The following is a 26,579-nucleotide window of genomic DNA, read 5'->3' as shown; positions in this document are numbered from 1 at the left end:
TTGCTGAGAAGTTGCATGTTGAGCAAGGTGCTCCTGCTGCCTCTTCTGCCAGAAAGTGCTAACTCTGATTTGCTTATATATTATCTTAGCAAAATTACCCTACCTAGTTCCCAACAAAAGTCACTTAATAAATAAGTGAAAAATGTCAAAAATAGGAAAAATAGATTTAATGCACTGGAAAATTCTCTTGATGGATTCTGATGGATTCTGATGGGAATGCTGATGATCATGCTGTGTGCAACCGGAGGATATGCATCTAATCTAAGTGACTGGTCATGCACGATCTGCGAACAGACTCACAAAAGTGATAGATCACTTCCTATTCTAGACTGACTTGACGGAACTGAACCCTGGTCATGCTGTAGCTTGTCCACGGACACAAAGGGTTGGATGTGTCACGTGACATCCCCTCCTTTTCAAAGTGAGGCACTGGTACCGAGCTGTACGACGTCGAGGGAGATCGCCAATAGCATCCGGAATCCTGGAAGGGACTCTTCGCCGGCCCACTCTGATGTGTGGGTCATGCGGTACTTGAACTTCATAAAGGTCTGCAACGCTTGCTTCTTTGGGCCGCGCCGAAAGCAACACAAAGTCTTATGTGGCTCCTTCGAGAATCAATGCTTCAACTTCGTCTATAGTCATGCTTCTTTCTTCTTCAAGAATCTCCATGGTTGAAATTTCCTAAAACCACTTCCAACACAAAAACATGAACATACCTATTCCATGTAAAGTGACTGGAAAAAATCTTGTCTTCCTCAAAGACTATTGCAGCAATGTAGATGAACAAATAGACGGAGTGCCAACCCGTTCACCACACACACACAAACAATGAGATCGAATAGTGTCTTTCTGATCTAAATCAATCAACTTTGACAATTCACAACGGAAATGCCCATGCTTGGTGCTCATACTTTCTTGTGCTCTTTCTACAGTTGTGTCATGCCAAGGAAGAGACATGGAATGTGACTTCCTTGAATGCATACTTTTCAGCTTTTCATGACTAATCCGCATACATCCGTGCTCATTCATAAGTGAAACGTGCTCAACGAACAATATGTCATGCTTAGAAAAAGGGATCACATAAAAGCGTTGACTAAAATACAGGAAATGAGTACGAATGAAACACTCGAACAATGCGTGTTGACTAATCATTCGAATACATAGTACTTCCTGTGAGGGTTCTCTGGACCTAGGCTCGAGAGCCAAGATCGGTTCTTCCTGAGGGTGTTCTTCTTGAGGGGGTTCTTTGGACCTCGACTCGAGAGCCAAGATCGGTTTTTCATGATTGATCGAATCTGCAATGAGGTTAGCTTCGCTAGAAAAAGCATCAACTAAACCATCATCCTGGTGAACAATCACGTCTTGATCATACAAATCATCATGCTTGTGAAAAATCACATCTTGATCATCATGCAAATCATCATGCTTGTCATTGTCATCCAAATCATCATGCTCATCATTATCATCATCCTTGTCATTCAAATCATCATGCAAATCCTGTGTGTCATGATTTGGAGAAGTAGAGACTGAGAGAGTCCTTTTCCTGATTCTGTGCAAAGTGCGCATGCACTTGAGAAAAGAGTCGCAACATCTCTTGTATTCTTGCTTTGTTCTCGCGATCAAATCTTGCTTGTCTTTCTTTGTTCTCACGCTCGTGCTCACGCTCTATGGCTTCCATTTTTGCGTAGTATTCACGATCTATGGCTACCATACTTTCTTCGTAGGCCTTTCTTTCTGCTTCTCTTACTTTGCGTCCGAACTTGTTGTCCATAAACAACTGCGTCAACTCCTTCATAGGAGTTAGTGCAATCCTTGGCATAGATGGAAAAGGGGGAGGGTCGGAAAAACCTCCTAGTGGGAAAAATTCTTCTTCGCCTCTCTCATGCTCATCACCTCCAAGTGAAGTATCCATTCCGCTTCGAGTGATGACCATCCACTGAAGTCGTGGGGTTCTTGTGACGTCTTGGGTTCTTAAGTTTACGAGAAACTTGGGTTCTTGTGGTTCTTGGTTCTTGGGGTTCTTGAGTTCTTGAGGTTCTTGCAGGTCTTGAGGTTCTTGAGGTTCTTCTTTAGCTTGCAATCTGTGTTAGAGAAGGATCTTCTCTTCACCCGAGTTCTGCTCTTTTCCACGGACGCATCCCTTGGCGGCCTTGCGCTCACACCAAGATTGCTTTTTCCCACCTCACATCGATTGGCTAGCCGCTAAGTGCACGGTCCGCTCTCAATAAGTAAAAAGAGGCACAAGGGGAGGCTGGACAAGCCCTTCTTTCTTGGGTTTCCTGTCACTCTTCAAAAACACGATTAGGAATCGACACGCCCAAGTGAACTTGGGTTCATGCGACTACAAGAAGCAAAAAAAATTATGTGGTTCTTTCCTTGAGTGATACAGAACACTGCCAAAGCTCTGATACCAATGTAAGGTGCAGCGGAATGAATGTTGAACTTTGCTCAAGATGAGTGCTCCGAACTGTGCTCAAGGTTCCTTTTATTACGGAAGTGAGAGCCTTCTGTTCCTTTAGTGAGAGAGTGCAATGGACACAAACAAAGTGAATGGACACTGTGAATGAAAGTGCATGAGACTGAGAGATAGAGAGAGAAGAGAATACGACACCAGAAATGTTGTCAAACCCTACTCCAAAGGCCCCACTCTCTATGGCGAGAGCGGTCTACTTATGATTGCACAAATCTCTATAATGCTTGGACTTGCCAATGATGCCGACGACAATGAGGATGACGACGAGACGGGCTAAAATCTGAAAATGCTAAGGGCTGAAATCTACAAATCTTTATCTGCTGAATTCTGATTCTGTGTCGATGGCGACGATGCGACGACGATGCGCTGAACATGCAGATGCTGAAATCTGCGTTTTCCGGGCTGAATCTGCAAATTACGCGGGATCTGACCGTGCGGCGAGAATCTACTGCGGGAAGGTGAGATCTGCGAGGTTTGGGAGTTCTACTGCGGAGTCTGACTGCTGAAAACTGAAAACGCTGGTGCTATTGTTGCTTCTGTCACGAAGATCTGCAAAAACGGTAGGGCTCTAGCTGATCCAAAAATGCAAGGCTGATTTGGGGTTCTACGGTGGAAATCTGCTAACGCTAGGGCTGATCTGCTGTTGTGGGAGAATCTTCTAACGCTAGGGCTGATCTGCTGTCTACTGTCGTTGTGAATCTGCAAGTGCAAAAACGCTGGCTGATCTGATGCAAAAACGCTAGGCCTTCTGCAATGCTGGAAACGCTAGAGTTGTCGCCAGTTCGGTCTTGCTGAGAAGTTGCCTGTTGAGCCTCTTCTGCCAGAAAGTGCTACCTCTAGTTTGCTTATATATTATCTTAGCAAAATTGCCCTACCTAGTTCCCAACAAAAGTCACTTAATAAATAAGTGAAAAATGTCAAAAATAGGAAAAATAGGTTTAATGCACGAGAAAATTTCCCTGATGGATTCTGATGGGAATGCTGATGATCATGCTATGTGCAACCGGAGGATATGCATCTAATCTAAGTGACTGGTCATGCACGGTCTGCGAACAGACTCACAAAAGTGTCAGATCACTTCCTATTCTAGACTGACTTGACGGAACTGAACCCTGTTCATGTTGTAGCTTGTCCACGGACATATAGGGTTGGATGTGTCACGTGACACAAGAAGGATGTGGACGATTTTGTACGCAGTTGCTTGGTATGCCAGAGGGTCAAGTTTGACAGGCATGAAGCACAGAGATTGTTACAGCCTTTACCCATTTCCACCCGCCCCTGGGAAAGTATTGCTATGGATTTCATTTTTGTTCTCCCGAAGACATTGAGTGGGCACGATGATATCTGGACTGTTATTGACAGATTTAGAAAGCAAACTCATTTCATTCCAGTGAAGAAAACACTCAAGCCGGATCATTTAGCGAGATTGTTCATTGCCCAGATATTCAAATAACATGGCATGCCTGAGACAATAGTCTCTAACAGACATCCCCGATTCACGAGTTTGTTCTAGAAGGCTATTTGGGAGAACATTAGTACACCGTTGCAGTTCTCGTCATCTTTCCATCCGCAGACAGATGGGCAATCTGAGATTGCAAATTCAGTCACTTGATTTATTGAAGTCTTACATTTCTCATCAAAAGACTCAATGGGAAAAGTTTTTTCCCTTGGTGGAATTTGCCTACAATAACAGGATCCACTCTTCCACGGGAAAGGCGCCATTTGAGATTATTGAAGGTGCTACAAAGATTCCACCGTTCCTAAGCACGAAAGATAAGATTTTTGAAGCCGACCAGTACACGAGGGACTTGGACACTGCTTTTGCCAAGGTCCAGGAGGCTTTAGCAAAATCTCATGAAAGACACAAGAAAGGCAGCAGATCGACACCGTCGCAATTTGAATTTAAAGGAAGATGATTGGGTGCTCTTACGATTTGAGAAGAGGCACGCCTGAGAAAGAAAAAGGGAAAGGAGCGGCTTTTTCGAAAGCTTAGCATGAGATACTATGGACCTTTCCAGATAAAAGAAAAGATAAATGATGTCTCCTTTAGATTGAAGTTGCCCGATACTTGGAGAATTCACAATGCTTTCATGTGAGTCTCTTGAAGCCTTTTAAAGGCGATGTGCCAGATGATGGGGAGCCATATGAGCAACCCGAAGTGGAGGAAAGCGAGGAGATACTCGTTCCAGAACAGATATTGGCACATGAAGATAGAAAGATTAAAGGTAAAGTGATTAGGTGGTTCTTGGTTAAATTCAAGAACTATCCTGCATTGGATGCGAAGTGGATGGAGGAGGAGGACCTAGCAGATACTCCTCAGATTGTGAAACTTTACCTTGAAGGATTCGGTTTAGCATAGTCTACTCCGATAAAACCCCGATTTCAGCATGGCTGAATCTAGTGCAACGGGCATACACAAGAGGGGAGTCACTCCGTTGCTTTGTCAACAGATTACCCCGATTTTTTATATAGAGTCACTGATGTCCCTTTGGGTTTCGAGGATACTGCTGGGCTGACAGTATTCTGTTGTATGACTTTATGAACTTGAATTCCCGAAAATGAAAATGATATTGATTGATTTGTACTTGACTTGTTTGAGTGCAGGAACTGAAAGATGAAATGACTGCAGCATTTCGGTCTCATAAATCTCTATAGACATGATTGCAGGATTAGTTAATCGGGCATCTGTGAGGTCATGACAATACCTAGATGCCATTGCTAAATACGTTGCCTAGATGTAAGATTGCTAAATACGCAGAGTCTGAGAGTGAGCACCTATCCGCTCTCTTGTACTTTGAACACAGATTAATACAAAAAGAAATATCGAAAGGGGCACCAGCCTTTGGGGCCAATACCTCTAGGCACGGAACTACGTCGGGCCGTGTCAAATTTGTGAATTGTTTTGAAGTGAATCTCTGTTGTGTCGCGGTAGAATCTTGACTTGGGGTGTCCAAGTTTGTTACAAGTGGTGACTTTAATAATGTTGAAAGTGTGGATGATTGGCCGGCTGATACACCCCTTGCGCTTTCCTCTATATTCACCCTTGGAGGCTGACGCTTGGGATGCTTTCCTCTTTCGCACTTCTTCATTGATGCTTGGCACCTACCCTCGTTCAGCTGACGCTCAGGGCTCCTTGTCTTATTCTTGGGGCTTCCACAGTTAGCACAGTAGATTCTTGGAGAGGCTAGACAGATTTTACGTTGGCCCATGGGTTCGAGCACTTGGTGGTTTGGTTGGCATCTGGGCAAGCATGACGCTTTCTGACCATGCTCCTGTTTCGATATGCAAGCAATTTCAGTCTTCCTCGACCCCTCCAAGAGGGAGCCGTATTCCCGATTTTATCTTACATAAGGAGGCTCTCACACAGCAGCTATGTCAGTTTTGGTCTATGGATGCCTCATGTTTTTTTATAATCATACCTCTCTACTGGCAGCTTGCATTTTGGCATCTAGTGATGCATGCGGGAAAGCGTCTTGGTCCACACGATGGGATTTTCAGGGGAGGGAGAGGGATCTTCAGGCGCTTTTAGCTTCCACGCGACGCTTACTTCAAAAGTTTTTGCAGGACTTACTTGCTGACACACAAGCGGAGTTTGTGGCAGAGCTTCGCCATATCCAGGAGAAGAGATCTGAGTTTTCTCACCACGCTTCGGTCTCATCTTGGATAACCAAAGCAGATATGGTGCACAAGATTTCTTCGCTTTATATAGAGAGCAATCTTCAAGTACCATGATGAGGGCCATTCGGATAGTCACCCGGATGAGGTGTTGGAGATTGTTGCACATGCCACAAGCAGCTTTCTCTGTAGAGGTGCCCACAGAAGAAATGCTACAGGCTAGAGAGAACGAGGGTCACTACCAGATGTGTACAACACTCATGGCTCCCTTCTCTGTAGATGAGCTTGAGGACGCGGTCTTTGGTTTGCACCCCTCCACTTGCCTAGGGGAAGATGGCCTCACTAGAGAGTTATTTATGGAGCATTGGGATGTCTTACATATGCGTTTGTTATGGGACTGTCAAGCCATTTTCTCCTTTGGATATATGCCACCCTTAATGTGTTCAGGTCTTATATTTGTTATACCGAAGGGAGGGCACACAATGGTGCCTAGGCAGTGGAGACCTATCACTCTCCTCTCAGCTGTATATAAGATAGTAGCTTGGCTGATCAGTTCTCAAGTACAACCCTTCCTACCACATGTGGTTCATTATACTCCAAAGCTAGCATCTACTTCATACAATCTATATCTAAAGCACCTTTTTCTTTTTACACGTAAGCTCCTACTCTCTCTCTCTCTCTCTCTCTCTCTCTCTCTCTCTCTCAAAAATATCTTCTATTAATCAAACATCTTGAAGACACGACCTGAAATCAAAGTTGCAATCCCATATTACAACACTATTCGAGACTAATTAGCCTCTCAGATCTTCTAATATATCCAACTTTATCTTTGCTACAAGACCCAAGAGGAGGAAAATGCTCCTTGTACTGAGACACCGATTCACCAAGAATCACAAGGGAGAAGCAATAGCCCAAGTGCCTACCTTAGGGAGTGCACTTGGCGTTGTTGGCTCCAACCTCGACGCAAAGCTTAGGCGCTCGCTGCTCACTGCAGTTTGCTCAGACGTGTTTTTGATAAATCGCACCAGAACGCGTCTTCTGCACGTGTTTTGGTTTTCTACACACATTCAGGAGGCGGAAGAGAGGCTCCAAAAGTTGCTTTAGAATTACATAATGCACACTTTCTTCACAAGAGGGTGGAAAGAAAGTCGAGTGCCGGCTTGTGTGAATATTAGGCGACCACAAAAAGAAAAAGTGAAAGAAAGAAACATTTAACATTTGCATCAATAAAGCATAGTACAAACCATAGCATAAAATTTATTAAATTGAATGCATTTGTTATAAAAGCTCTAACTTGAAGATGATGATGAATCTACTTTCTCTAAAGCATCATTTCCAAAAAAAAATTGGACATTCATATGTGCCTGCTCTTTGTACATTGCCTTTGCAATACTATCTCGTCTCTCGGAGCCTACTCCAAAGTCATTGGAACCTCCTTCATCGCTCCCTTGAGCACGCTCCATAGCCTCCTCTACTCCGACTTCCCGTGTTGCCATAAGCTCCATCATGGATGTAGCACCTGCTCTTCGATCCTTTGTCGTACACCCAACGTGATCCGTCAGTTCTGCTTTTGCCTCCCGCACCCACTCCATATCAAAAGATTCTCCATGGTGGATACAAAGGTTGTGAAGCACAAGACAAACTGTTACAAGATCTAGCACATAGCGTAGATTTATGTCACATCTTTTTAACAAAATTCTAAACCTTGCTTTCAACATTCCAAACGCTCTCTCAACTGGCATCCTTGTACTGGATTGAATGAAATTCCAGTAGTACTTGAGATATGACAGCCCTTCTTTGCACCCTTTGAAAGGCACTAGCATATATGGCCGTGTCGGATAAGCGCAATCACCAACTAGACAATAGTTGCCTAGCTCCCCTTTTGCACATCTTTGTCCTAGCTCACTTCTAGTGAAATTCAAGGAGTCATGCACTGATCCGAACCATCCAACATCATAATTCCATATTGAACAATTAGCAGATACGGTTAGTTGTGGCAAAATAGAGTGGAAACCTTTTCGATTGAAGTAGTCAACATGGTTGTCCCTTGGTGCAATGATGGGAATGTGGGAACCATCTATCGCACCAACAACAAAGGGGATTCCTCTCGCATGCCAATGTCGCAAGTCGAGAGCTTGTGGGCCATCTGATGTACAAATCCCTAAGGCCAGATTTCACAATTGCCTTGCAAAAATCAAGTACAATTCCATAAGATGTACTCTTGGCACATCCATAAGTGTCACCGAGGCCCAAGAGACCATCTCCAGTAATAGCAAGTCTAGTAAGAGCGATTGCTACTCTATCTTCTATTGGCACAACATTGAGAAAGTTTGTGGATTTCTTCTACATGAAGGGTGCAAGCTTCCCACAAAGGTAATTGAAGGTTTCTTTGCTGACCCTTAGACGCCACTTGAACATGCTAGCATTGTAAGCAATTAGGAGATAGCATCGAACAAAGCCTTGTGGACGTGGGTATGCCCACGCACACCGTCGTTCATGACCACTCCTTTGGTTGGCGATCTTCTTGAGGCTTACAGACTGTGCCATGCACTCGCAAACATGCAACCAAGTTTGCACCATGGACTCATCATTGCGAAAGCTGGGTTCCTTTAGCAATTCATAAATGGGTAAAGAACACAACCATGCACAATAGAGAGCCATTTCCTTGGATATGGCCATTGAATCCTACAAACACGTTGAAATGATGCAATATATTTAGCACATGGTCCACTTTAATTAACAACATTTTTATCATACTTTGAAACTTGGAGACATTTTCATACACTTCAGAAGCACAGAAATAAAATCTGCAAACTTTGAAATCTTTGACAAATTGCAACTAGTATATTGAGCCTCTCCTTCTCCAAGGCAATATTCTGGCTAGCGGTCTCCTTGAGATGCTCCAAGAGAAGTTTCCATGTACCGGCCATCTTGACCAAGGACTCCTCGTACTTCGGAGCGACTTTACGACTTGAGGACAGAGTGGGTTGGGTCTTCTCTTGATATGGAGAGGGGTTTTCTTCTAAGGTGTCACCATTTGTTGGGGTAACATCCTCCATTGTGGATAAAGAAGCGTGGCTAGCAGGAGTAACAGTGGCTCTGGCGTGATAGTATTCATCCACTATGTCGAACCATTCGCATATATGCCTCCTATCATTACCAAAAATTGAGTTATGGGCTTTGTCTTGACGGTATTGTTGCAATACTGCTTGCCACTTTTTGCGGCAACTTTCACTATCTTTATCAAAGTCAGGGTAAGTAGCGGCTAGTTTAGTAGCCACCTTTGCCCATAAATTGATCCCTTGCTTCCCGGGATTATTGAACTCCTCATTCATGCCCCCCGGGATATGAATGACTTGGTCCACCCACCAATCTTTCCACTTGCTTTTCTTGTTGTCGCCGTCGTCATCGTCTCCCAAGTCGATGCTGCTCTTCTTCTTCAAGGCTTTGGGCTTCTTTGTTGCGGTTTGGTTTTGTAGCACAGCCTCCTCATTGGTGGCTTCTTTTCTCTTTGTTGATTTGGCACGGCTTGCCTTGGATTGAGAAGCTCGCATGGCATTAGGGGTAGGGTTGGGTGATGGAGTGGACGCCACATGATCGAGGGCGGCATCCATATTGGAGCTAGGACTAGTGGCACTCAAAGGGGATGAGGGATGAGAAGGGTGTGTAGCCATAGGAGAATGTGGGCTATGAGCATTTAGAGAAGGAGAGGGATGAGGTGGTGGAATATGAGAACCATAATTCGGGGGTCTAAACATAAAGTGTGAATTAGGAGAGATGGAGGGAGAGTTCATCATGGTTTGGTAGCCATGATGTGGCATGTGGAATGAAGGGTGGGGATATGGATAGTAAGTGGATTGAGAAAACGGAGGTTGGGAGAGAATAGGGTCATCATCTTCCCGTTGGGAGTCGAAAAAAATGATTTGGGTTGGAGTCCATCGTACCTATAACGCAAAAAAATAATAGTGTTAAAGATGTGCACACAAAGTTGAGATCAATGCATAAAAGTGTGAATCGCAAAAATCAATGACACCTTAATGAGCCGATTTGAAACGCCGTTGGCCGCTAGACGCTTCAATCCTACAAGAACGCCATCATATAAAATGTTGGTACACCATAGAGTATACAAGCTTAATGTTAAAATAGAGCATGTCAAATAAGCTTAAAATTTGACATTACCCACTGTGCTTGTAGAGTGCCCAAAGGCAAAAGAGCATGGCCTTGTTCTCTGTGTTGATGTGATAGGCTCACAATAGAAGATAATGATACATTTTAAGCTTAATATAAGAGGGGGAAGGAGGAGAAGGTTTCATGTGCTTGTAAATCCCTCAAATGCAAAAGAACATAGTCATAGCTTTGATCTATGTGTTGATGTGATAGGCTCACAATAGAAGATTTTGCTCCATTTTATAAGGAAATGGGAGGGGGGGGGGGGGGGGGGGGGGGGGGGGGGGGGGGGTTCCTTTTGTGAACATTGGACCTCTCAGGAGCCGTTTGTTTGTTTGTTTTTTTTTTTTTGGGAGGTGGGGAAGCCTCAAATGGAAAGGAAAGAAACGTTGAGACGTAAAGTGGGGAAGGTCTAAAAGTTATGCATGGCGGGTCCGTTAATCGACGTGGAGGGTGGAAGCCCTTTGGGGGGGGAGGGGGGGGGGGTGTCGGAAACAAGAGGGGGCAAGCCTTCCATGCACTGGCAGCAAAGATGCCTTGCTTCCGCCGCCTACTATGAACGCCCTTGTGCACGCGGGCACTTTTGATAGGCTGCAAAGAACCTGCATGCTGCCGCCGCCTATTGTGAGCCCGGCCTAAATTACAAATAATGTTCATGACTGTGTGTGTGTGTGTGTTAATTGTACTAAAATTAACGATATTTTTTTTTTTGTTCGAGAGTCATTTTGTCTGTCAAAACACGTATTTAAGCCAAAACACGTATTTAAGCTAAGTCTTGTTATTTGATATGCTAGAATGTATGAATCCTTAGTCTTTTTTTTAAAACTAGTGTGGCCATCAGCCTTCGGCTGCCTCTCCTTCTCTCTCTCTCTCTCACGGGGGCACTCAGTCCAAACTCTGCATTGTGCAATCAGGAGGCGCAGGGCACACACGTCAGATCATCCTATTGTTGCCATGTGTCACCGGGGGGGGGGGATCCCTCCCCCTTTAATCCCCCCCCTTTTATTACAGTATAGATGTGCATTTACATGTGTATCTATGTCTACATATGTAAACTATGTATGTATTTATCTTTTTTTTGTATATATATATATGTACAAATACCATATTATACATGCTATGTTATGCAAAGCATGTGAAAGGAAACTTGAAAAAATGCACGTCATAAGAAATTTTTACTATTCTTGTAAATTTTAGGACCTTAGAGAAAGAAATACACAAATAGATGATGCTATGTGATTAGATTTTTTCAACACGATACATTTTCTCACTACAATAGTACAGCATTATGAATTACTATTAAAACAAATTGAAAAATAAAATCTGCAAGTGTAACTTCTTTGTTTTAAGAATCTTTTTATTAACTTCAAAACCAATATCTATACTATATATAATGCAACTTAAATTTTTGAAAGAAGGAGAGACCCTCCATGTGTCGACTCTTGGAGATCTTGCATAGCTCCGTAGACTCGTTCAAATTGGCAAAAAGTTGAACGTAGGGTACCTCCACGCGAGCACGGTTGCCTCCCACTCGCCATGCAAACGAACATGAGCCACACAAGCCTCTCACGGTGCACATGTGTGTGTGTGTGTGTGTGTGTGTGTGTGTGTGTGTGTGTGTGTGTGTGTGTGTGTGAGAGAGAGAGAGAGAGAGAGAGAGAGAGAGAGAGAGAGAGAGAGTCTGACGATAGTGTGTGTGTGAGAGAGATAGAGATAGAGAGATTGGCGAGTGTGTGTGTGTGTGTGTGTGTGTGTGTGTGAGAGAGAGAGAGAGAGAGAGAGAGAGAGAGAGAGAGAAGGGGTATTGTTAGGGCACACTCAGCTCAAAAGTGTCCTCAAGGCTCACGCACAATTCGACAATGCTTCGAGAAGCTCGGGAGGCATTGCTGGTTGTGGACACACACAAAGAGCATTGTGGCAAGGAAGCTCTGCGTTGTTTTCAGCAAATGCAAAGGAATGGCCTTTGGGGGGGGGGGGAGGGACTCTGACGATAGTGTGTGTGTGTGTGTGTGTGTGTGTAGCTGTTTAATCTTAGATAATAAGACATAATTGAACTTTTACATTCAAAAGACAGCTGGCAATGGAACAAAGAATAGATAAGTACATAAACAACTCAGTATTAGAATTATTTAGGTACAATGTTTGTAAGGAGGAGGTCCTCTTCCAGTATACAGATAGTAAAAGAACTTCCCAAGTAATAAGTGAGTATTCCATCCAGTGTAGGCCAGCTTTGTCAAAGTCAAAAAAACCTTCCAAGATAAGATAGAGTCCTTACCCGCATCCATCCAAACAAAACAACAATTCAATTAGCCTTGGATGTGTTTCACAGGTATCAATGGACCATACCAATTGTTATCCATGTCCATCTTACAAACTTTTTCACTTTAACAAGCTTAGTGATATATGTGTACAAAATGTTCTTCTTTTTCTCTTTTTTTATGTACCTAAGTTTATAGCAAAAAATATATTATTCTGATTAGAAGGCCACCACCCCTTCTAATCCAAGTGTCATAGTCCCCCATCAAAATATCCTTCAAGATTAATGAAACTCTACCATATCAGTTAATAAAAGATGCTAAAAAAATTCCTTTTATAGTTTAAAAAAGTATCAAGCTTAGTTTAAGTTTGTTTAGATCAAATAAGGTTTATGCTCATCATAGTATATGGAATCAAAAAACTTCCTTTAGTTTATATATCTTTTACCAGATAAATCTCTCGGCACATTAAGTGGCAAGGAGCCCTTGAAAAAACATGAAGCACTAGAAAAAACGTGCCATTATGGTTTTTTGTTTCTAACTTAACCTGTCTTTGTGATACAAAGTATTGTAACATTTTAACAAGACAACTAGAAACGAAAATAGGACCAGTGTAAGCAATCGAAAAAAACCAAATACCTAAAGAATATTTCAATACCCATATGCAGCCGGCAGGCCAAGCCTCCCAAAATTTTATCATAAGCCAGAACAGAGCTAGTATTAATTTTTAACCAAGAAGATACCCGGCACCATATCATCCCTATGTTAATCCAAAAGGGCTCATACCATACACCACATAATATGGTGTAGAAGATAAAGCATTCAAAAAACGGTCCCTTAGTGTATACTTACCTTACCTGGTAGAGGTCCCTTAAAAAAAGAGGTTGTTATTAAGTAGCAGGTGCAACAGATCTTCTCATCATTTTTTTGAATTTATACCCGCCAAGCGGATGCGACAGAAGTAGAAAACTATCTAGTTAGTGAGTCGGTATGGCAATCGTATGCAGCTGGGCCAGCATCCCCACACAGTGCACAATAAGTCAGATCGATATTCCTTATGTTCACATAGGCCACCCGATGGGTTTGACCAGGTTGTTTTTTAAGCAAATGTCAGTGATCATTAAGCTATGCTTATCAATCCAATCACAAACTATACCTGCTCATGCAATTACCTCGTTAAAGCCTAGTTAAGTAATGAACCAGTACAACATTGGTTAGCACGAGGGGAAACCACCTTGTTCATATTCATGTATAGTAGATTATAGTGAGTGAATTCTAGGCTTAAGCCAGCCAGTCGAAAACAACCCCAATTTATTATTTTCCATTACCAGTGGATGTAAGTAACAATTTCAACCGACCATCCTTAATAACCTTTACCGTGCTTAGTAAAAAAATAAACACACAGTGAGCATTCATATGCAACCGGGCCAACCATCCCACAGTTGGTTAAGCAAGTGTAACCTAGGCCAAGCCAATCTAGCAGCAGCAACCCCGAGGTGCAATTACCACTAATGACCATCCAATTTCTAGCCATATTTACCATGCTACATAGTGAGCCAATGTATAAGGCTGGTGATGCAATATCATTCAGTAAAACAATCAGTATGCAATAAAATAGTTATTTTCTACAGTTAAGCAGAGTAACCAACCATCCCCCTTTTTTTTAAGGGAATCTGCAACGAAAAAAAATAAAAATAAATAAAAGAGGCCAAGAGATCAGACCTGCGTATTAGAAGCGGTGAGTTCCATGCTTCAATGTCAAGACACAACAGAGTTTACACTAGGCACAGTAACAACTAAGCAAGGCTAAGTGAGGGCCTGAGAAGTGCCCTCACAACTTTTTATAGAGGAAGGATGGAGTCAGCCCACCAAATCCTGGACCATGAGTACAATTTCCATGAGTGAACAGACAATAATACATGATGGTGAGGCCGCCTAGGATTCGCAGAGTGAGTCACTGCACCATCACGACAAGTAGATGGTAGTAGGGTAAGAAACCCTTTGGGTAAAAAGCCCATGTGTAGATAGTAGATACGGGCTTAGTCCCATGGTGAGGTGATAAAAAACAAAAAAAAACTTATAATCTTAAGCCCACAGTGTGTGTGTGTGTGTGTGTGTGTGTGCGCGCGCGTGTGTACCCGCCCTTACCCAGGCACCATACACAATGGGTTGGTAGTAGGCCTATTGTGTATGGGCCTACTACCTTATAAGAGAAATGAGTTTATCCTGGTTAAAGTGTAACCCAAGCCAACTATGCTGGGTGAGAGATTGCGTAATAATGTTGCACACCTGGTTCCTATCAAACCCGTTAATGCAATATTTTTTTATTAGTATCATAACATCCTTCCAGGCAAGAAAAAGATCAGAGGAATAATAGCAAATAAGATGTAGCAGGCTGATACATGAGCTAATAGCAGCCTTGTGATGCCTATTGCTATTCTTTTTTACGAATTCTACTAGTGGTAGTTTCAGGATATCTCTTTTCCAAAAAAATCTTAGATTGTATCCACCAACAGATGGAACTAAAAGAGAGATAGAAAGGTTAAGGAATTGAACTGACGTGCAAAAAGCCCCATTGGGTGTAATGATCTCATGTAAAGATGTGGGTTCAATTTTGAGGCAGTGGGGATAAATCAGACGAATTTCTTTGAGGAAGTCTCTATTGTTGACACTTAGTAAGTCATCCATATATCTAAAGGTATGTCTGAACTGTGAAAGGTTTTTATTGCAAGATTCCATGGCTTTGAGGAACCAATTATATTCAAAGAAAGCAAGGTAAATATTACACATAAGTGGAGAGCAAGAGAATCCCATGGGGATGCCTAGGCATTGGTTGAAGCAAAACCCACCAGAAACTATAGTACAGTTACAAAGCAGCCAGGAGATGAAAGAGAAAAGCTTTGCTTCATTGAAGTGTAGTGAGTGTAAAGAGTGGGTTTTTTTAATCCACCTGGGTTTTTTGGAAAGAGAGATGTAAAAAAGTTTCCTCTTTCCAGCGTTGGAGAAAGCCATTTTAATTACCTTGGCAAGGGTGGTCTTAAGGCCAAGATCCCCGTCGAGGGGAATGTTTTCGTAACATTGTATAATGTATGCGGTAAAAATGTGGAAGATTTGCTGAGGAAGGTTAAGTGCGACTTCAGTAGAGTTGCTTGTAAGCCCAAAGGGGTTGACAGAATATAAAAGAAGTCTTGACAGACTTTCTGCTTGGTGGTACAAATAAGTTCAAATTCGTCTAGTATAAGGTCAAGGCATAGCGTAATATCCTTAGTGATATTAGTAAAGATACCATTGGAAGCATCAGATATCCATCTGAACTTATGCTTATGAATTTTATAGGTGGGAAATAGTACAGGTAGCTTAGTATTCTGTACAGGGTAGCCTAGATTCCCTAAGTATTTTGAGATATTATCGGTCACAATTTGTAGTGAAGAGTTATTACTACAGAATTCCTTTCCAGATACATGATCGCGGCAGTCTTCCAGGCAAGGTATTTACAAATAAGAGTGGGACAGTTAGAGCTTTTGTCAAGCCCGACAATAAACCATTTATCAGAAATTTTTTGAAACTCAGAAGCTAGCTGTGATGGAAGCCATGATTCATCAAAGGATAACCATTTTCTAGGTATTTGTGATATTTTTCAAAGGAAGCATTCCTTCACAACTTTTATTAAGTCTGGTAGGACTGTCATCTCCAGTAGGAGAGTACTGACAAGGTTAGTGAGGCAGCTTAGTATAGCTGATAGAGCAAGGTAGGGGTTTTTGGGAAAATTAGGTATATGGTTGAGCCCATTGGCCAATATTTTACATACCTTAGTATTTCCAATAATGTTAAGATCACAAGTACAAACATGTTTTCCATATGACTCAAAGTTCCTGCAAAAGGTGGAAAATTGAAAGCAAGTACAATTGGAATAGAATCCATCCGAAGGAAGTCATTACTATAGACTAAATTCTTAACGGGATGTTGATACTTCCAACCTATGAGTATATTATCAAGTACTTTATGATTGCCAAAAAATAGATCAAAGCATTCACAAAAAAGTTTTTTTGCTTGAATCCAGTCGAGAAGTACATTGTGAAAGAGAAAGTGTATATAGATAAATCCTTTGTTCGGATCCACTTTGTCAAGAGTTCTTCTTCTGCAAGGGCTTGTAGTAACTTGCAATGCAATATCACCAAGGATTACATTTCAAGGAGATTTCTGATAGGGGAAAACCTGCCTCTACCCCTATTGTAGCTACGAGCTTTTCCCCAGTTAGAGGATGAGCTAGGTGTTAAAAAGGAAGTGAAGGAGTTGGGGGTAGACAAAGAGTTGGGTCTTTTAAGAGTAGGGGAGTCATCTTCATCGACACATGGTTTAAGTAAACTAGTGATGATCTTAACACCTTTAAAGTTAGCATAAGTTGTTAAGTAAATCCCAGCTTCATCCGATTTAAGCTCCTTCAGGATATCCAACATAAGTCTGCGGAAGATGTTAAAGGCAATCTGTGCAATTAGAATCTGTTTAGCTTGGCCACCTAACCAAGAGAAAATGAGGGAGAGATGAAAGTCCACAGGTTTTTCCGGGAAGAGTAGGTCCAGATGGTTGAGAATAAACCAAATGGTATGATCGAACCACATGATGCTGGATTCACAAGAGGCTTTAGGGTCAAGAAATCTGCAGGCACATTTTACATAAGGTCGAAAGACATTCCAGATGGATTCAGTGTAAAAATCTGGGTTACTTTTGGTAAATTCCATATTTCCTTTGGTACGGATGTAGAGGCCGGTATTGGAGGGGCATTTGGAGCGATCAATGAGATTGAGGTTGAAGGGCACTTTGATAAGCTTCCCTTTGTCCAAAAACTGTCCTCCTTTTAGAATCTTGAGTCTGCAAACCTCCATAGTAGAGGCAGGGAGGTTGGCAAGGTAAACCCATGTTTCACTCAAAATGGGTGCTAAGAAAGCTTTGTTGGGAAGGACACAAAGCTGATGGTCAACCCCAAGGGATTCAATTTCTATTTGTCTAATGGGTAAGACATGAAAATTTTTGGATATCTTAGGTACCATCTCCATGAGGTTAGAGTCATTAAGGGAGCAAAGATTACTCTGAAATTCCTTGACTGCTTCAAGGGCTGCACTATCCCGACAAAAGATACCACCAGTTTGTGGAATGGTTGGAGTGGCCGGTGTACAGACAAAGGAGGGATTGAGACCACACAACTTCCTTAAAAAGTTAGACAGCTCAACACCAGAGGAAGAAAATAGGGCAAGCTCTTGTTGGTATTGTGAGGATAGTAATGGAAGCTGGGCTATGTATTGGGAAATTAAATTCACCCCTTCTATGGAGTCTTTATCCAGAGTAGCTAAAATCTTGACCCAATCATTAAAAGACAGCATATGTAAGACAGACAATTTCTTGTCAGAAGTAAGAGCCGAGTCATATATTAGTTGAGAGGCATCCAAGCTGTTAATACATCTGAGTACAAGAGATGTGGCAACTGAGAGGGGCTCCGAGGTCAATTCCAATCCTTGTGAGAGAGCAAGAATCTGCAATATTTCAAAAAAGTGTGGTGAGGTTTACTTTTTCATACCCTAGTAAGTAATATAATCTTTGGCTTTCCTAGAAAGGAATGGTCTAGTTCTAACTGCCAAAGCATTCAGTGGTTTATGGTCCTTAAGGTATAGCTTAATCTGATCGAGAATCTTTGCATGATTCTATGGGTTGTGATTAGTACTCATGCGGGTTGTCTTTCTATAGGGTATGTAGTCTTGAAAAAGGAATAGTGAAAGTATTAATAAAAGTAGAAACAGTAACTGTAGTTTTTGGGCCTGCAAACCTTAAACTGACAAAATCAAAGACTATAGTAGCCATGAGCAGGGGACTAGCAATAGAGTCTAAGAGGGACCACCTAACACCAGTCAACCAGTCAAGGGATTACAGACTGTGGGTCAAACCTAGAACTCTATTTCGAAGAAATTTTTCAAAGCCAGCATCCCGGTTTCTCTCGAAAGAAAAACCTTATGTATAAGATGTGTGTGTAGCTGTTTAATCTTAGATAATAAGACATAATTGAACTTTTACATTCAAAAGAAAGCTGGCAATGGAGCAAAGAATAGATAAGTACATAAACAACTCAGTATTAGAATTATTTAGGTACAATGTTTGTAAGGAAGAGGTCATCTTCTAGTATACAGATAGTAAAAGAACTTCCCAAGTAATAAGTGAGTATTCCATCCAGTGTAGGTCAGCTTTGTCAAAGTCAAAAAACCTTCCAAGATAAGATAGAGTCCTTACCTGCATCCATCCAAACAAGACAACAATTCAATTATCCTTGGATGTGTTTTACAGGTATCAATGGACCATACCAATTGTTATCCATGTCCATCTTACAAACTTTTTTTCACTGTAACAAGCTTAGTGATATATGTGTACAAAATGTTCTTCTTTTTCTCTTTTTTAAATGTACAAGTTTCTAGCAAAAAATATATCATTCGGATTAGAAGGCCACCACCCCTTCTAATCCAAGTGTCATAGTCCCCCATCAAAATATCCTTCAAGATTAATGAAACTATACCATATCAGTTAATAAAAGAAGCTTAAAAAATTCCTTTTATGGTTCAAAAAAGTATCAAGCTTAGTTTATGTTTGTTTAGGTCAAATAAGGTTTATGCTCATCATAGTATATGGAATCAAAAAACTTCCTTTAGTTTATATATCTTTTACCAGATAAATCTCTCGGCACATTAGGTGGCAAGGAGCCCTTGAAAAAACATGAAGCACTAGAAAAAAAGTGCCATTATGGTTTTTTGTTTCTAACCTTAACCTGTCTTTGTGATACAAAGTATTGTAACATTTTAACAAGACAACCAGTAACAAAAACAGGACCAGTGTAAGCAATTGAAAAAAACCAAATACCTAAAGAATATTTCAATACCCATATGCAGCCGGCAGGCCAAGCCTCCCAAAGTTTTACCATAAACCAGAACAGAGCTAGTATTAATTTTTAAACAAGAAGATACCCGGCACCATATCATCCCTATGTTAATCCAAAAGGGCTCATACCATACACCACATAATATGGTGTAGAAGATAAAGCAGTCAAAAAACGGTCCCTTAGTGTACACTTACCTTACTTGGTAGAGGTCCCTTAAAAAAAGAGGTTGTTATTAAGTAGCAGGTGCAACAGATCTTCTCGTCATTTTTTTGAATTTATACCCGCCAAGCGAATGCGACAGAAGTAGAAAACTATCTAGTCAGTGAGTCAGTATGGCAATCATATGCAGCTGGGCCAGCATCCCCACACAGTGCGCAATAAGTCAAATCAGTATTCCTTATGTTCACATAGCCCACCCGATGGGTTTGACCAGGTTTTTTTTAAAGCAAATGTCAGTGATCATTAAGCTATGCTTATCAATCCAATCACAAACTATACATGCTCATGCAATTACCTCATTAAAGCCTAGTTAAGTAATGAACCAGTGCAGCATTGGTTAGCACCAGGGGAAACCACCCCGTTCGTATTCATGTATAGTAGATTATAGCAAGTGAATTCTAGGCTTAAGCCAGCCATTCGAAAACAACACCAATTTATCATTTTCCATTACCAGTGGATGTAAGTAACAATTTCAACCGACCATCCTTAATAACCTTACCGTGCTGAGTAAAAAAATAAACACACAGTGAGCATTCATATGCAGCCGGGCCAACCATCCCCACAGTTGGTTAAGCAAGTGTAACCTAGGACAAGCCAACCAAGCGGTAACAACCCCAAGGTACAATTACCACTACTGACCATCCAATTTCTAGCCATATTTACCATGCTGAGTAGAAAAACCACACATAGTGAGCCAATGTATAAGGCAGATGATGTCATATCATTCAGTATGCAATAAAATAGTTATTTTCTACAGTTAAGCAGAGTAACCAACCATCCCCCTTTTCTTTAAGAGAACCTGCGACGAACAATAAAAAATAAAAAATAAAAAATTAAAGAGGCCAAGAGAGCAGACCTGCATACTAGAAGCAGTGAGCTCCATGCTTCAATGTCAAGACACAACAGAGTTTACACTAGGCACAATAACAACTAAGCAAGGCTAAGTGAGGGCCTGAGAAGTTCCCTCACCTCTTTTTATAGAGGAAGGATGGAGTCATCCCGCTAGATCCTAGACCATGAGTACAATCACCATGAGTGATTAGACAACAATACACGATGGTGAGGCCGCCTACGATTCGCAGAGTGAGCCACTGCGCCATCACGGCAAGTAGAAAACCCTTTGGGTAAAAAACCCATGTGTAGATAGTAGATACAGGCTTAGTCACATGGTGAGGTGATAAAAAACAAAAAAAAACTTATAATCTTAAGTCCCATAGTGTGTGTGTGCACGCGCGCACGCGCACGCGCACACACACACACACACACACACACACACACACACACACACACATATATATATATATGTCTGTGTGTGTGTATAGATGTTTTAATTTAAATACATATACACCAAAGAACATGATGTTCAAAAGATAACTAGCTTTAGTTGACTAGGCAAAGATTTGTACAAAGGTGTCATAACTATCCTAGTTGAATCATCAAGTGTTAATGTCGGCAGCATGCTAAACCTTTTTAAGTCAAGATAGAATTCTCATCTGCATCCATATAGTCAAGACAATTGATATGTTAGACTTGGCTACATATGGCAGGCTTCAAAGAACCTATTAGTTGTTATCCATTTCAAACTTAAAAATTATTAGACTAGCTACTGTCCTAAATATTAAAGTAGTTAACATCTCAAATTTTTTACATAAAAAGTATTCCTGCCGAAATTACTCCATATAACCATTTACGCTAAAAAAATGTCCACTCATCCATAAGTTTAAAACATTCTATGAACTGCTTTGTAGCTAAAAAATGTATGGACAAAAACTTGTATGTAATGCTTTTTTTTGTAATCACATCCTAATATATGCACCGAAGTAGAGCCCTTCAAATAAAACAACCCAACTAACCATAGTAGAACACATTGGCCAGAAATCTCAATTCAACCAAATGTTTCATCATAACAGCGGTTAGTATTGAAGCTTTAGTTAAACCAAGCTCACAAACCAAGCCCTATATAGGTTTATCAAAAAATCCATTTTTCCACCTTATGTCAGAAAGTTGTAGTAGCAAAATCTCAAAGTTTCAACCAACAAAATAGAAGATATATTCGTCTTCCAATTAGAAAGGAGACTAGGAATTTTAAGAAGATTATTGGATTGCAGTCAAATCTTTCAAAAAATAAAAACGTGGCAGTAAGAACCAGAGTTTAACTCCAATCCGAGAATATGTATGTATGTATAAGGTTCCCAATCAAAGCTAGATCGTCGACCATACAAAGGAAGGCATTCCAGTCCTATATAGGGTCTTATATCTCCTAGTATTTAGCCAAGATAAAGTACTATAATAGATTTTGTAAAAAAACCTTTTTACTAAAAAACACCTTGTATAGGTAGCAGATACTGGTTTAGGTGGAGTTTTTCTTTAAAAAATTAACTTCCTCACTAGCAGACCCTAACCAAATAGAGCATGGTCATTTAGGAAGAATTCAATCCCAGTAAAAATAAACCCAGACTAGCAACAGCTAGAGACCATGATCAATAGGTCCAGCCATAAGCCAGATCTCCAATCAAGTCATCAGCCAACAAGAATCCAACAAAGTCAGCATAGAAGTGAAAGATCTTGCCAAGTCAGCATGACAGTGAACACAGCCAGAATTTTCAAGAATTATTATCAATGAAAACCCAAGATCTACTCGGAACTCTCACAATAAGCACATCATATAATAGATTTTTCCATATTTTCCTCAGAAATAAATATACACAATAATTAAGAGTAAAAAAACTAACTCAAGAGTCAGTAAGAGTATAATATGTAAGTAAGAATATGGTTACCAACGGTTAAAAAAGACCAAATTTAGGCCAATCATCAAGAACTAGAAGTCAATGAGTAATCTCGTAATTCGCAAAAAGCATGTACACTCATCAACACACACCAAGTACCATAAATAATTTCCCTTGGTATCAAAGTAGCAATTGAACTAACTGCCCAGAGAAGTATCAACCAGAGCCACAAAAAGTGGAGCTAATTTCTATGGTAAACCTCTTATACAAAAGTAGTGAGCATGATCCATTTTCACAAAAAAAAAAATTACACCCCAATTACAGCAGCAACACTCTATTGATGTGTGAATATAAGTCACTCCTATTCTGTGCCCAAGTGATCCATCAATAAGGTATTACTTAGATATCAAAATTTAGATTAATAAACTCTCAAGCTCAGCAGGCCAGGAGTCCAACTATCCAAAAATTTGCTACATTTAGCCAAAGGACCAATAATAATCAAAGAGAAAAAGGTCATCATGTTTTGTGCCCAAGACATATTAATCATAGTTAATCATTATTTTACTCCTGCTAAATAACAGAGACTAGGTGAGCAGAGCTCCCATTGTTTTGTAGATCACAAAAGAAACAATTTCAAAAAAGTTCAGTAAAACCACAACCATTAAGTGTTAAAGATGTTGTAATAAAGAGTTTAAGAGCCTCATGATTACCAAGTGAACTATTCTATACTTCAACCAACAACCAATCAACCGGTAACCAATCAGCCCTCATTTTATAATCAATAACCATAAATAGGTTCATTTGATCCAATTAGGCCAATTAACATCTGTTGGCATGGAATTCAAGTCCTAATGCACATATTTAGTATTCTACTAATGCCAGCTTAGAGCACAGTCAATGGAAAACTACATTTTTTCTTTGCCTTCAGGGACAGAAAACGTCCATTTTAGAATCAATGTTTTAAGGCAAGAATCAACTCCTATCATAATCATCCAATCATCCAATCAAGAGCTAGAAGTTTTCTAAAACTGAGATTTGAGTGAAATATAGAACCTGTAGAGCAGAAGCAATTCCAAAAAGTCTCCAAAGTGCCCAGCAAAAGCTAGGCACATTTCCATTCACTTCTTACTCTCTCTTTTCCCCTTCTTTTATACAATAAAACCAAGTCGACCATATCTGGTTGCTTTAATGTTGCAAGGGATAGCACAACAAAATACCATGCCCAATCCCTAAACCATAATTGATTTTCATGTATGCTAAAAGGCAAAAGACAGAAAAAACCAAGTCTAAGTGAAGGGAGAAGAGCCCCTCACCTTTATATAGGGGTAGTGGATGGGTATGAGGCAGTAAAGAAGCATGTCAGTTGTCATTATCCTAGAATATGACAGATATGGCCACACCTTGCATGCTCACCACTGCGAGCACCCCCATCAAAATCATGTACAAGCCCTAAAGAGGACTTATCATGAATCCTCTTGAATGAAAGGGGGGAAGGGGATATGTGGCAACGTATATTGAATAGAATATCCTCGCATCAGTTTATGCCAGGAGGAGCCATAATGGGAAGGAGGTTTACCATTTAACTTTTAAGGGTTAAATCCTTAAGGGATTGCTCCCATTGAGTTTATCTTTTTAGTGGTTCACGTTCAACCATGCTAACCAAGATAGCAGTGTAAGCAAGTATCAAGGAATCAAATCGCAATTCCCTTATGCAATAATATCATTCTCAAGGTAGACAACCTTATGCTAAAAATAAGCTACTTGAAATCATGCAGCAATAGTGTCAAAGGCTTAGTCACCTGCCAGAAATGTATGAGTATGTGTGTATTGGGTGAAGCATTAGCTACATACATAGTTTGGGTAGCAATACCAGTAGGTTGAGTATAGTCACGAGTGTAACGAGAAATAGCTATCATGGTTAGATGTCGTGACCAAGTGTGTGTGTGTGTGTGTGTGTGTACAATGCGAAAGAGGGTGATCTAAGGAAGAGATAGTGTTCATGATCTCACTAATGTAAAGAGAGAGGATTATGGAAATAAGTATTTAATGATAATGTGTAAATTCAATCGCAATTACAAGTGATTTAGACATAGCAAATGTAAAGAGAAAGGATTATGAAAATGAGTAATTAATGATAATGTGTAAATTCAATTGCAATTGCAGGTTGAATTAGAGAGAGCAAAATAAGAATTCATACTTTAGGGAAAATATTAAGATCAGTTAGAGGGAATATGAAATTTTTCTTTTATGCGTCAAGCAAATGGAATGTCCTCCCTACTTGGAAGAAGCCAAGGTGGCTTTAGAAGGAATGCACTTTGCAAAGAAACAAACTCTTTAGTGCTTGTTTTGCAAATGGGAGAATGTTTTTTGCACATAGAAGGAGTCATGCATGAATATGTACTAAATTATTCGAAGTGCAGGACCAAGAAACCTATACCCCATGCTAAGTTGTTTTGCATAGTGGTAGCATCCGAATGGAGTAAGTATTTTACTTTACAAGATCGAACCTTTCCTGGTGCCACAAGTGTGCAAAACAACCATTACAATGGAGGCCCATTCTTACACATTATTATTTTTTTCAAAAATGCATAGTTGTTTTGGCCTATATGCTAAAGCAACAAATGAGGAAGTTATGAAAACATAGCCACAAACATGTCATCTTTGTGCTTCTAGCATCGGTATCATTCCGCAATCTATGGCTAACCTATTGGGTATTTGGTAGACTCAGCTAATGCTAACAATGATTAAACTTGACATGTGATGAAGACTTTTAAATTCATGAGAACATTTATCATTATGAAATGTCATAAAATCTAATATCTAACCAATGCAAATGATTTTCTCATATTAAACTCATCATTTAATGTGGGAGAATAAACGGGAACAAGGGTTAAGATATAGACATGTGCTTATAGATCTATCTCAACACGGGGCCAATGGTAAAGGGGCCCAAATGAGAGATGTTATATCAAAGATCAAGGCTAACCAATGGAGCATAAAGACCTTAGTGTTAGCTTCATTGAAGACCTCCAATAGTTAGTGTTAAAAGTCCTTTGACCTTAGGTAAGCTAGGGCTATGCTTGAGGTGGAAACCCGGCCCAAGCTTGAGGTGCTTCTCATGCCTGATGTGACTGAGGTGCTTGAGATGCTTAAGGTTCTTGATGATTGAGATGCTTAAGGTGCTTGTCATGCTTGAGATACTAGGGCTGTACTTGAGATGAGAAATCTTGAGGGGCTTAACTTGTGGTGAGAACTAGGCCCAAGCTTGAGAGGCTTGAGGTGGCACAAAAGTCAAAGTGAATCCCTACAAGGAGGGGGCAAGCCATGCAAGAAGGGGGGTGGTTGCTTGACCACTCTCTCTCCCAAAGGGCACCCCTTTCCCAAGAGGCAAGTAGCACACATGCCAAGCCCCTAGCTAGGTTACCCTCATGGTGTGCCTAAAGCCTATTGGTTGGCCTTCCAAGGGGTCCAATGATAATTTAGTAGAATTAATTAATTATTTTAGCATTTATCAAGCCTTCTCTCTCAAAGGGGAAAGGGGGACACTTGTCCCAAGGCTACCCTTGTTGCTTGGTATGACTCTTGCTTGTGATTGGCTAGGCCTATATGAGTCCAATGAGCTTCAAGCATGAGCTACAAGGGGGGGGTCGACCAAAGCAAGTAGGGGGCCTGCTTAGGGGTTATACTCTCCCACACACACTCACACACACTCTCATTGTGTGAAGTGCAAAGTTCAAGAACTCCCTCTCCTTCTCCAAGCAAGTAGAGGTTGAGAGCCTACACCAACACTCTTGGCTATGGAATGCAAATCCATCCAAGAGCCATGCTTCAATGCTTAAGCTTGCCATCTTCTCCATCTTCATTACTATGCTATTATGTATGCTAGCAAACCAAGAAGAGTCATGATAAGTGAGGAATTAATTCTTTCTCCTATGAAATGTTTCTTCTTCCTCTTCCCTACCCTCATTCATTGCTAGCTCTCTCCACCTTCAAAGGTGTTTGAGATCTTGGGACTGAGGCTTGGGAGAGTTGATGCTTTCCACAAAGTTTATGTTATGCTCGTGATGCATGAAGCTTTCCATCTTCAATGCATCAGCTAGTTCACAAGGAACAAAAATATTATATTGTAATAAGTCTCTCTTGATGGGAGAAATCATAATACAAATGCATATTGGAGGGGGGACCGCGCTCCACATAAATCCGGTCCT

The 26,579-nt window shown here is 40.8% G+C and overlaps 2 protein-coding genes across 5 annotated transcripts in view; both read right to left on the bottom strand.

Annotated features, from left to right (window-relative positions):
* Positions 1-7,223, bottom strand: part of LOC147422999 (peroxisome biogenesis protein 12-like) — a 127,161-nt gene extending 119,938 nt beyond the window's left edge. For 2 of the 4 annotated variants that reach the window (XM_086502348.1, XM_086502347.1), the window contains exon 1: positions 7,012-7,222. The gene's annotated coding sequence lies outside the window, so the exon portion shown is untranslated. Of the gene's footprint in view, positions 1-7,011 lie in introns of all 4 variants that reach the window. The other 2 variants (XM_086502349.1, XM_086502350.1) reach the window with 2 other exon arrangements.
* Positions 7,224-8,874: 1,651 nt separating this feature from the next.
* LOC147422998 (uncharacterized) lies at positions 8,875-9,702 on the bottom strand. The gene has a single exon (XM_086501436.1). It carries the CDS (start codon positions 9,700-9,702, stop codon positions 8,875-8,877), a length of 828 nt encoding a protein of 275 aa, XP_086357562.1.
* Between the last annotated feature and the right edge of the window lie 16,877 nt (positions 9,703-26,579).

The sequence above is a fragment of the Adiantum capillus-veneris genome, chromosome 26 (assembly GCF_014529385.1).
Source record: "Adiantum capillus-veneris isolate H3 chromosome 26, ASM1452938v2, whole genome shotgun sequence".
In the NCBI taxonomy this organism is placed as follows: domain Eukaryota; kingdom Viridiplantae; phylum Streptophyta; class Polypodiopsida; order Polypodiales; family Pteridaceae; genus Adiantum; species Adiantum capillus-veneris.
The sequence above is the reverse complement of the archived record's forward strand: the minus strand, read 5'-3'. Positions and strand labels throughout refer to the sequence as shown.

Coding starts and splice junctions, on each gene's coding strand:
- LOC147422998 (XM_086501436.1), bottom strand. CDS start 9,702: ATGGATGCCGCCCTCGATCATGTGGCGTCCACTCCATCACCCAACCCT.